This window comes from Oryctolagus cuniculus, chromosome 8, assembly GCF_964237555.1.
Source record: "Oryctolagus cuniculus chromosome 8, mOryCun1.1, whole genome shotgun sequence".
NCBI lineage: Eukaryota > Metazoa > Chordata > Mammalia > Lagomorpha > Leporidae > Oryctolagus > Oryctolagus cuniculus.
In genome coordinates this window covers 62,074,434-62,087,030 of record NC_091439.1, presented here as the reverse complement: position 1 = coordinate 62,087,030, position 12,597 = coordinate 62,074,434, and the positions used below count along the sequence as shown (strand labels likewise).

Sequence of the window (12,597 nt, the reverse complement as noted above, 5' to 3'; positions counted from 1 at the left end):
TTTCTTACACTGCTGCCATTTTACTTATTGTTTCATTTTTACTACAGATGTTTCTTGACTTACAATGGGGTTTCACCCTCAAATCCTCATGAGTCTACCTTAAGTTGACAATATCTTAAATTCAAAGTGTATTTAATATACCTAACACACCCTTACTGAGCAAGGCCTATTTTACAATAGTGTTGAATATCTCATGTGTCATGCTGAATACTATACTGAAAGTGAAAATCAGAATGGCTATCATAGTATGCTTTCACATCATTGTTAACTGGGGACCATCTATACTTGATTATCATCTGGATCCTTTTAGATGGTAAGCTCCAGGAAGGCAAGGACCATGTCTGCTTTTGCTTATCAATACACCATCAGGGTCTAATATCTACACATGGTAGGGGTTCAAACAGTTTTACTGATTGAATGAATTAAGTAAATGATGCAACTCTATGATCTGGCTTGTACAAAATGAATATGTTATCAGAAATACTAGCCTATTGAATTAGTAAGAATTTTTTTTTTAGCAAAAGTTGTTTTGTTTATAGGGTAGTATCTTTATTCCTTAAAAAGACTGCTATCTTTGGGGAAAACTAAGAGTTTAAAGGGCAGAATGAAGACTTCACGTGGGATAAGGTGATCATACCTTCATTTCTATGCCTATGAGAAATGGATTTCTTAAAAATGCTGAGTAAGCAACCTTGTATCCTGTAGCTTGCTCAGCTAAATCATTTCTTGTCTAAACTTGCCTTTTGGGACCATATGTGAAAAGTAAATTCCAATCCTCATCCCCTGATTTCCGAGTAACCATGTATTTACCTACCTGGGCAAAGGCCTAAACCCGAGTTATCAAAATAGCGAGCTGGATGAGGTGATGGTAAAGACTTTGATCTATTATCAAAAAACCAAGATTTTGGTGACTCTTTCGGCACAGGATCTTGTAAATTCCGCTCCTTGCATTGAGAAGCTATATTTGGTCTCCTTTTACAATCTGCTGCAATCACTTTTGGAGACTTCGGAGAATTTTCACAAGTCACATCTTTATGAGTCTCTCTCTTAAGTGTTCTTTCCTTCCAAATTTTGACCTCATTGTTAAGATGATGATTGTTGCTTAAATGTAAGGGGGGAAAAAGAGAAGATTATAAGAATGTTCAATTCTTGAAATGTATTCACATTCAATCCCCAAGGAAAAAAATTGTGGTTTTAATAGATACATAAGATAATATTTACTACTTTATCACATTGACACTTAATTTCAACCTAATTCTTCCCGTTTGAGCTATTCCATAGTTTGGGAAATGCAATGGGTCTATAAAAAACAAATAATAGGGGTAAAATTTTGTGATCACAGAGTCTTGAAAACAAAGTTCAAGGCAGGACATCTGAATTTGCAGTACCATGCAGAGTGGTTTATCTGTTGATACTTTATTGTAATAATTTGATACACTGGTCTTCTGGATAAACGATCTTTTTCTATTTTAAGAGAAATATCACACTGCTTTTCTGGGTTAAGTAGTTATAGTCTCACTGCTTAGAGGAAACACCACCAGCATTTATCTGTTTCCTCCAGAGAGAAATCTGGGAAGCACCCTACAGGCCTGCTTTGTTTTTATCTCTTCCAGGTGTGCTAATACCATCTCATACCTCTCTCTCAAATTGATTTCCTTACTGATACCATTTAAGTTTATGTTAAAATTATCGTTTGCCTAGACTACCACAGAGTTCCAAACTGGATTCTCCTACAATACTGTAGTGGTAAAGACATCAAATGGCTGAATGAGGCCCCAGTATAAAACTCTCAAGTATAGGTAATCCTCCCATTACATTTAGGATATCACCCAGATTCCTCAGAATGCCCACAGAGCCTGTGTAATCTGGAGCCAGTTATCCCTGGTATCCCACGTTGTACCTTGGTTTCACAGCCTACACACTGGCCACAGGGAATGCCTTTCAGGCCCAGCAGCTGCTATTTTTGCTGACTCAAAGCCTGTGCATAGCTACATTCCCATGGCCCAGAAGCCTTCCCTCTTTTTTTTCCATCCAATTTTCTATTCATTTGTCAGCTCTAGTCTTAGCTAGTAGTTTCTTGATCACCATCCCTCTACCTCCAACACCTAGATAAGGTTAGAGCCCTTTTTCATAACGGAATTTTTTCATAATGTCCTCTTAGGGTATTGTTTTTGTCTTGTTTAATTCCAATTTTATTTTATTGTTTTATTTTTTACTTACTGTAAAAAAGTAGTTATTTCTAAAATTACTTAACACCTATTTTCTTTTCACTATAATATAGAATTCTTGGCACCAAGATTTTAATCATCCATGATGGTAGAAACTACATAAATCTGTCAGCCTTGTTTGTAAATCAAAAATAGGCTACAAAAATGGGCTTCTGGGGTTCTCTGAGTATACCTCACTGACCTGTGTTTCTGGACTTGCAATGTATTTCAGCTGCCACTCAAAGGTCTTTGTTTACTTTCTAGTTTTTGGCTGAGTTAAAAATATATCAGTTGGTAGAAAACAAACATTTGGAATGGTGCAAAAATATGTGCATGTATCCACCCCACCACATACAGACATAAGCATAATAAATGAGCAGATCTTTACCTTAATAGTTCATTCTTTTGCTTTATTAGATGTTCATTTTGCTTCTTTAACTTAGAAATTTCCTTTTCGAGCCTTATATATTCACTTTTCAAAATAAGTGCTTTTGTGCTTTGTACAATGCCACTGCCACCCCCACAGGTTAACGGTTTATTTGAAGGCTGGGAATCAATATGTTCTGAAATCACTGTGGGAGGCAAATACACACATGGGGAGTAATTCAGTTAGCTCCAAAGTTCAAAATAATGGAAGCACCACTAAGTACAATAAGCACTATAACTCAGAAGACCTCAACCACCATTTTCCTGGAAGTCATCTTTGATTTCTGTCTTCTGCCTCATTTCCCCTGCCTATTCAATCATCAGTTCTAAATGTCTCCCACATATCTGGCTCACCAATATCTTTCACCTTGACGACAACCTTTCCCAGTTAGAGCTGTCTTTTGTTGATCTAAGTTCCACATCAGTGTTCACCTGGGGCTCACGATGACACAGAGATCATGTGTCAACACCCTTTCATTCAGCCTAAGTACTGAACACATACTTGTTACACTTGATCTTAGCCCGAAGGCCAAGAAGCAATGCACACATACTTGTTAACTAAATATACCTTACAATATACTAAAGCATATACTAATGTACACATATCCACACTATATATATATATGTGTGTGTATATATATATATATATATATATTAAAGCAACATAAAAGACTGTGTTTTGCAAAACGCAGGCAAAGTTGCATAAAAATGTCAGGTGCTTATAAAGTGAAATCATCTGTTGGATCACCAACAGTTCACAAAACAAGGTTTGGGCATTTGAGGGGAGAGATTCTCAGTGTCCATTTTATTTAGAATTCGGGTATAATTATTCATGTGCCTTAAGTTACCCAGAAATCAAAAGTAACATCCTGACTCTTCTGTAACAAAGTATCCTTGCTTGTATTTTCATCCCTTTAAGTTTTTCAGCCAGGAGCTATGATATCCTGCAGTAAGACACTTGCGAAGGTCAAGCTACAATAGGTCCTAGACAGCATGTTTAACATTATGTCTAACATTTTATAAATGAATGGGACAACAATACACACAAACATCACCTTACGTATTACTTAGCATTTAGAATTTTCAAAGTAAGTGCTTTCACAAATTTTGCTCTGATCCTTAACAACAAGTATATATATGAGAAGGTCAGGTGCTCTACCTTTGTTCTCAGGTAAGTGAGGGCAGTCAGTCTAGAAAAGTGTTCATTTTAGTTCAGTGCTTATTTTGTTATAAAGTTGCCCCAAGTACGGGTCAGCATTCACTTATTTTTACTGTGTACCAATCATCATCTATTAGTTGCATATGGTTACGTATCTATTAAGACATGTTTGATTTTTATTGGGAAGGGCACTTCTGCCATAACAGTTAAGTCATTCTTTTATAGTGAACATTGTAATACGGAAACAGTTGATACAAAAGTAAAATTCATATTATTCAAGAATCTACGATGGATTACAGACAATAACTGAGATTACAGTAAATTGAAAAAACATTTTACAAAATATAATCACAATTAATTCATTCTAAAACAGATTGGTGGTTAACTAAGGTTTAGTCTTGAGTATCACATGTGTAATATAGGCTGAGCATCCCTTATATGCAAATTCGAAATCTAAAGTCTGGGATTTTTGAGCAGCAACATAACGCTTGAAAAGTTTAGGATTTTGAAGCACTTTAAATTGGGGATGTTCAACAGGCGAGACTTATGTGAATATTCCAAAATCCAAAATATTTGGAAATCTGATCCAACTGTGGTACCAAGCATTTAAGATAAAGGATAGTCATACTCAGTCAGTGGTAGTCTTCAATGTCTGTGCGTTGAGAAGAAAAATGGAAAGGATCTGAAAATATGCATTTTCTACTTACTTGAGGTATCTTGGTCATGTTGATTTCTTCTAAGATTTTCTCTCAATACCCTTATAACTTCTTTTTGATATTCTACAGTGGCTTTTGTAGACTTAATTCTAGCAAGAACAATAATTAAAATATTAAAAGTCTAGAAACTAATGTACTATTTTTAAAAATTTTCCTTTTCATTTTATTTGAAAGGCAAAAAGAGAGAAACAGAGATACAGAGATCTTCCATCTGTTGGCTCACTCCCCAAATGCCCACAACAGCCAGGCCAAACCCAGGAGCCAGGAGTCCAGAACTCAATCTAGGCTGGTGTGGGTGGCAGCAACACAAGTATTCAAGCTATTATCTGCTATTTCCCACAGTGTGCATCAACAGGAAGCTCTCTAACATCTGGGTGTCCCAAGTGGCAACCTAATGCTGTGCCAAATGCCTGCTCCCCAGCAACTACTTTTATACGGAGGAATAAATAGGACTACTGTTAAGAATTCCCTAACATGCTACATACAGACTGATGCAACCTCCATAAACCACAGTCGATGAGCCCTCAAAATATTTATCTGGTCTCACACCCTTGCTGGCTATAATGCCATCAAATGGAAATATTCTGTTTGGTTGCAGGGACATTCCAATTTTCTTAAGGCTGAGAATCATGTTCTTCCAAAATTTCTGGAAGTCTAAAGCTATTAGTTAGGTACTCAATAAAATTTACAGGCTTCTAGAAACATAGTGAAGACAGAATTATCAGACCACGAAAGAGAAAAGTGGTTTCATTTCCACATTGTTATGAAATTAAATCCTGACTGTAACTCTGGTCTAAGGTGAGAGTCAAGACTCTAATTCTGATCACTGTTATCCGGTAGAAAGAGACATTTTATAAACTGTTGGTTTAGGTACTAATGAGCAATGAGAAGCTGTTAAAAATTTTTTGCCTTTTTTCAATATTATGAATGTTTCTGCTGACTCTGTTAGCAAAACTGCTTTTTATAGACAAGGACCCAATGGATATAAGTTCTACTGAAACCAGTAGGCCTTAGCAATGGAAGGCTAGTTGACTGGTATGAAGATTCATGGAGTCCTACATTTTTGGCAGAATTAGAGTTCATCATTAAATAGTCATTTAAGATTTATAGCAAGAATGAAGTATTAGGAGATGGAAGACATTTTAACAATTCCTCTAATATAAATTTCTGCTTTTATTGATTATGGACCATTTTAATTTTTTTGTATATGACTGAGAAAAAAGCAAAGATATTGTTTGTCATAACTGTATTTTTTAGAACTTTACATATGTAATGTGATATATTTTTTAAAGCAAAAACAATATTTTCATGAATTGTATAGAAAGTTAACTAACTCAAAGAAACTTAGTTTAGGAAGGAAAGTTCAGCTATTAAATTCATATGCAATAAAAAGACATATTCTTTTGGGGCCAGCACTGTGGTGCAGTGGGTTAAAGCCCTGCCCTGAAGCACCGGCAACCCCATCTGGGTGCTGGTTCTAGTTCCGGCTGCTCCTCTTCTGATCCAGCTCTCTGCTATGGCCTTGGATAGCAGTAGAAAATGGCCCAACTCCTTGGGCCCCTGCACGTGCGTGGGGGACATGGAGGAAGTTCCTGGCTCCTGGCTTCGAATCAGTGCAGTTCCAGTCATTGTGGCCATTTAGGGAGTGAATCAGTGGATGGAAGACCTCTCTCTCTGTCTCTCTGTAACTCTGTCTTTCAAATAAATAAAATAAATCTTTAAAAAAGACATACTCTTTTTCAAATTCCTTGGCATTTTTCACATTCTCTAGGTCTATTTTCACCAGCTTTGTTTTGAGATCTTCAATTTCTTCTTTATAAGGTTTAGCTCCTAAAGCAACTTTATCCTAAATTTTTCAAAAAAAAAAAAAAAAAAAAAAATTACTGGAGCAGTTTCAATTTCTCCAATTATAAAGAACAGTTACCTTCTTTACCTTTGATAAGAATATTTAAAAATGCAAACAACTCTAAATACTAAATATTTGAAAAACAGAAAGGTATAATAACAATTAGATATTTGATTTGAAGTATATTTAAGCTAATATGTAATTGGAGACATGATTTTTACTTCTTAAAACCATTTTTTTCTAATTAAAAAAGTAATATGAAATGAAACAAAAAAAGTTGAAAATAGTAACATGGTGGACAAAGGAAAATCATGAAAACAAAACAAGAATATGTTGCAGCTTCAATGTAAACATAAAGCTAGAATTGAATTTGAACTACAAAGCATTATTGAAAACATTGAAAATATTTTTTACTGAAAGATACAACCCATTGATAAAAATATGTCTATTGTGCATTCTTGGGAGTGGAAAGTAGATCTAATGGCATGCAAATTGAAAAACATTTAAACTACTATTCTTTTTTTTTTAATTTTTTATTTGATAGGCAGAGTTAGACAGTGAGAGAGAGAGAGAGACAGAGAGAAAGGTCCTCCCTCCATTGGTTCACCTCCCAAAACGGTTGCCATGGCCGGTGCGCTGTGCCGACCCAAAGCCAGGAGCCAGGTGCCTCATGCGGGTGCAGGGGTCCAAGCACTTGGGCCATCCTCCACTGCCTTCCTGGGCCACAGCAGAGAGCTGGACTGGAAGAAGAGCAACCAGGACCAGAACCTGGTGCCCGTATGGGATGCTGGCGCCGCAGGCAGAGGATTAACCAAGTGAGCCACGGCGCTGGCCCCTAAACTACTATTCTTTCCAAACAAAATAGTTCAGATTTAGCCCAGAAGACATCAAGAAGCACTAGGTAATGGAGACCATAGATAGAAAAAAACAAAAACAAAAAAACAAAAAACAACAACAAAAAACAATAAAATGCACTTAATCTAATAGTGTTATATATTTAGGTAAGAAGCATTTTTTTAAATGAAAGAAATGGGCATTTTAAACTATAAAGAACATTTTTGTCTTGAAAAAGTACTTTTCTAGCATGATAATAATAATATTTTACATGAAGATATAGTCCAAGCAATTCATTTCTAAATCACTTTTTTTATATTTAGGCTTGAGTTTTGAACTTCAGACACAGGTAATAAAAGGGAAAAACAGAGTACCAAATTATGTTTAATCTTAATAGGTTTTTTTCTTTTTTTAAAAAAATACTTTTATTTATAAAGTGAGTTTAAGTTACCTGAAGTATTTGAACCATTTCTTTTGTTTTTTCAAGGCATTTATTTGATTCATTAACTTTGGCTTGAAGTTTTGCTATTATTTCATTCGTCATGTCAAGTTCTTTCTGCATCTTTACAATTTTGCTTTCCTTATGTATAGCATTTTCTTTAGCTTCACGTAGTGAAGTTTCTAGCTCTTGAATTCTCTATTAAAAAAAGCACACATTCATTAGGTCAACCACGAGGAAAAAAGTACAGTACAGAAATTGAGACAGATTATCTTATTTAATCTTTCACAGGTTACATTAAAAATGATAGGAAAGAATTCAGTCTATAGATATGTCATTTCTTTCACTTAGACTATGGTAATTTTTGGGTTAAAATTTACAAAATAAATAAATTTTTCTGCATAGGTGGAAAGAGCAGGGGTTACCTTATCTACTGGTCAGCACAATGCTGAGCATACTGAACAAGTGCTTACATTTTAAATTAATTCTGCTTAAAGAAAAGTATACTTGTTAACTGAAGTAATGCACGTGACATATCTTTTCCTTCAGTGTTATTAACTGGCTTTGAAATTAAAAAATATAAATAAGTGGAAAAAATTCAAAGGCATACAATGAAGAGTAAGTATCCTAACCTCAAACCCAAGTTGACTGTGAAGCAGTGATTACATTACTTTTTCAAGTGTATTCTTTCAGAAATTTCTATGTGTATCTAAGCATACCTGTACATAGTTCATAAAAACAGTAACAGTATCATACACAGTTCTGCTTTTTGTTAAAGACAACTGGACAGTATTTTTCCCACACCTATCCATTATTAACACATTCAGACTTTCACATTTTTTGTTTTCATAGGTACATGGCATCTCATTTCATGAGGTAGCTCAAATTATTTAACCAGTCATTTATAAATGAACATTGGGGCCATTTCCAGTCCTTTTTTTCCCCCAAAATAAGTTAACTTAGGATAAACTGAAATATCTGAATGTTTTCATGTGTATAAGATCATACATATATATACACTTCAAAGTTTTATGTGAAGTCTGTTTTGTTAAAAATAATTTATTTGAAAGGCAAAGAGAGAGAGAGCGAGCGAGCGACTACTCATCTGCTAGTTTACTCCACAAATGCTGCTAACAGCTGGGGCTGAGACAGGCTGAAGCCAGGATCTGGGAGCTCAATCCAGGTCTCCCATGTTTGTAGCAGGGACCCAATTACTCGAGCCATCACCTGCTGTCATCCGGTGTGTGCACTAGCAGGAAGCAGGCATGGGGAACAGAGCTGGGACTTGAACTCAGGTACTCTGATATCTGTGGGCATCCCATGCTGTGTGCTAACCACTATGCCAAATGCCCCAAAATCTGGTTTGTGTGTGTGTATTTCCCATCTAGAATTTACTTTTGTTTAACAGGTGAGATAAATCCCATATGGACACAATTCATTTCCTAGCTGCCCCACTTTTGATGCAGCTCGCTGTTGATGGCCTGGGAAAAGCAGTGGAAAGTAGCCCAAGTACTTGGGTCCCTGCCACCTATGTGGGAGACCCGGAAGAAGGTCCTGGTTCTGGCTGGGGCAGTCGCAGCCATCTGGGGAGTGAACAAGTGGATGGAAGATTTTTATAGGTCTCTCCCTCTCTGTAAGTCTGACTTTCAAATCAATCAATCGATAAAGAATTACTTTTCTCCAGATGGCTAGACTGTTTCAAATACTGCGTTTTGCCCCACTGATTGGATGTTACTGTTTTCCTATATTAAATTCTCATACTTCAGTGGCTGATCTCCTGAACCCTGTATTCTGTTTCGCTGCTGTACTTGTTTATTCCCACATCATTATCTGATTATTCGGATTGATGCACATATTTTATTATGTTAGGATTTTCTTGGGTCTCTGAAGATGAAATTTCATCTGCTGCTCTAAATTATTGATTTCGCAGACGGGTTTCATCTTTTCTCTATTTTACCTCTACCAGCTGACTACGTTCTGTAATGATCAGCAAATCAAAACAAAACAAAGCTGTACACTGGTGATCTTCTAGTTTCCACTGGTGGTTAATTATTCAACCAGTGGCTGATGTTTCATTATATTTATCTTGGTAAAAATCATAAATTTCAACTTACTCTTAGGTTCCCCACTAAGTCCTTTTGTGTGCTAATAAAATAAAGTAGCATATTCACTCATGTTACAGATTCCCATGTAAGGGCAGTTAATAAAGCAATGGGTTATTAAATACATTCAATTCAGTACTACAATTTTGCTCTGAACTCTGTGAGGAAGCTGTAAATCAGAAACCACCTTATAAGAAATTATATACCTCTGTGCTTAGTCGTGTAGCTCTTGATGTAACATGAGGATTCTTATTATCTTGTGTAATAGGGTTTATATGGGTGTCAGATGCCAAGGTGACCTTCAAAGTCTGGTAGTCTTTAAACAGTTTTTTATTTTTATCCTTCATTGATTTCAGGTCATGCTCCCACTGTTTAGATACAGTAGCAGTTCTTTCTTCAAACTCTGTTGATTCATTTATTACAGCCTGTTGAACAGTAAAACATAACTCTAGCTATAAAATGATTCATATATAAAAAAAGCTAAGAATAATTGTAAGACAATGTGTATGCTGAAATTTGTTAGTTAGAACATCCTAGTACAGCACTTTAGAATAATGTGAACATTGGGGTTCCAAGATGGTGGAATTGGAACAGGGCAGTCTGATTTATGTTGGGCAAAACTGGTGTTGGAAGAGTGGAGAGGGTGCACTCTCAGGGTCAAGCTACAAGGGAGCTCTGGTAGGAGATCCTGTGGAGGCTGTGGAAATGGCCTGGACCTGTGCAGGGGGAGCAGATACTCAGCTTGGATCCTCTGCTGATACAGTGGGAGGGAGAGCTTAGTGAATTGCACCTTTTAGAGTCATACCCAGATCCCCAAGACAGCAGGGCAACCACTCATCCAGAGGTGGGGGAAAAATAAAGAAGCATGTCTCATTCCCTTCCCCGCCCTCCCTGCTACAACTGAGACCTGCAGCCAGCAGTGGGAGGGCTAGTGCCATTTTTGGACACAGGCAGGTAGTGGCTGCCCCTACTTCCTGTGCATGCACGCAGCAATTGTTCGGTTCACCCTCCACCCAAGCGGTAACCACAGCAGTTCAGGAAAAACTAAGGGAGATTGCCTCCACTGAACCGGTTGTACCCACTGGCAATGGGAGGGGAGGAGGAGCCATCCCCATGGAAGGGAAGTGCCACCTGTGGGACTTCCCTACATGCCCAGCACATTTGGAAAGCAAGCGGGTCTGCACTGGGTGGGTATTTTGCATGCCTGCAAACCACAGATATAACCAGAGAGAAAAAGCCGTGTTCCCCACTGACATCGAACCTGGTTCAGAGGACCAGACTCGATCCAGCAGGCTGAAATACACACAGACAGCTGCTCTGGGAACACCTTAGTTTCCTTGTAGATAGGACAAGCTAGCAGGGTAGAGTGGCCCCACTGGCACTCCTGGACCCTGAGAGCCCTGGAGCTGAGACTGAGAAAACACTGTGACTGCACGACAGGAGGCAGGGTGTGGCTGGGTTCTAGGCAACCACAGAGAGCTTCCTCACACTCTCAGAGCTCTTTGGTTACCTGCACCAGCTCATAGCAGAGGGAATTGTGCTCACAGGAAGGACTCCACGGATCATATGTGTGGTTTATACAACGGTGTGGATGAGTGTTAAGCACACTGGGGACTAACACCTGGACGTCCTCAGCTCTGAGGAGAAGGGGTGGTCGCACCAACAGAGGTGACAATTCCTTTCCATCCAGTTAATCAGAGGAGAGATACCACACCCAACTAGGGTGTTACCCTGGATACTTGCCCCATCCTGGTACTGAACAGAGCTCCCTGGTCATATCTACCACACACCTCTTGGTATTCACTGGAAGTATAGATGTACCACTAAGCAACAAAAGCACAGATGAAAGATAAAAGCCATCAGACGAAAACATTTTTACCAATGCCTAAAAATAAATGCAGAAATTCCAGAATAGAGAATAAGTAAGACATGATGAGTCCCCCAAAGGAACACTATAATATTTCAATATTAGAATGTGAAGATGAAGATTGAGGAAATGCTGGAAATGGAATTAAAAAAATTAATCATCAGATTTCTCAAAGGCAACCAACCAGAAGCAAATCCACAAACTAAAGAAAGCCATATATGGATAACAATTTTTCCCATGAAATTGAGATCTTAAAGAGAAATGAAAATTAAATACTAGAAATGAAGAATTCAATAGATCAAATAAAAAATACAGCAGAAAGCCTTAACAACAGAGTGGGTGAGGCAGAAGAAAGACTATTGGAGCTAGAAGATAAATCTATGAAAATTTTACAGTCAGACCAAAAATAAGAAGAAATTAGGAAACTAAAAAACAGTGTTGGAGATATGTGGGATACTATCAAACAACCCACCATCTGGGTCTTAGGAGTGCCTGGAGGTGTGGAAAGAGAGAAGGGCTAGTGGGCATGCTAAGTGAAATAATTACAGAAAACTTCCCTAACTTGGAGAAAGAAAGGAACGTCCAAGTACAGGAAGAACACAGAACCTGTAACAGATATGAACAGAAAAGGACTTCACCATAACACACTGTAATCAGACTTTCCATAGTAAAGCATAAAGAAAGGATTTTAAAATGTGCATGAGAAAAAGCCAGATTACCTTCTAAGTCACCTTAGACTCACAGGTGATTTGTCATCAGAAACCCTACAGGCTAGAAGACTATGGCAAAATATAGTCCAAATCTTAAGAGAAAGAAAAACTGTCAACACAGAATACTTTACCCCACAAAGCTCTCATTTATAAATGAAGGTGAAATAAAGACCTTCTGTAACAAGGAGAACCACTTGTCCAGCCTTACAAAAGATGCTTACAGATGTGCAATACACAGAAACACAGAAAGAAAGCCATCATCATGAAAGAATGTGAAGACAGAAAACCTCC

At 37.5% G+C, this 12,597-nt stretch overlaps 1 protein-coding gene across 3 annotated transcripts in view; it reads right to left on the bottom strand.

The window, feature by feature from the left end:
- CENPE (centromere protein E) overlaps nucleotides 1–12,597 on the bottom strand; it is an 82,058-nt gene that overhangs the window by 1,205 nt on the left and 68,256 nt on the right. For all 3 annotated transcript variants that reach the window (XM_051820142.2, XM_051820144.2, XM_051820143.2), the window contains 6 exons: nucleotides 9,936–10,154; nucleotides 7,640–7,825; nucleotides 6,242–6,354; nucleotides 4,500–4,597; nucleotides 2,596–2,779; nucleotides 815–1,101 (listed from right to left, as the gene is read on the bottom strand). In XM_051820142.2, the coding sequence (XP_051676102.2) occupies nucleotides 815–1,101; nucleotides 2,596–2,779; nucleotides 4,500–4,597; nucleotides 6,242–6,354; nucleotides 7,640–7,825; nucleotides 9,936–10,154 (1,087 nt within the window). The remainder of the gene's footprint in view (nucleotides 1–814; nucleotides 1,102–2,595; nucleotides 2,780–4,499; nucleotides 4,598–6,241; nucleotides 6,355–7,639; nucleotides 7,826–9,935; nucleotides 10,155–12,597) is intronic.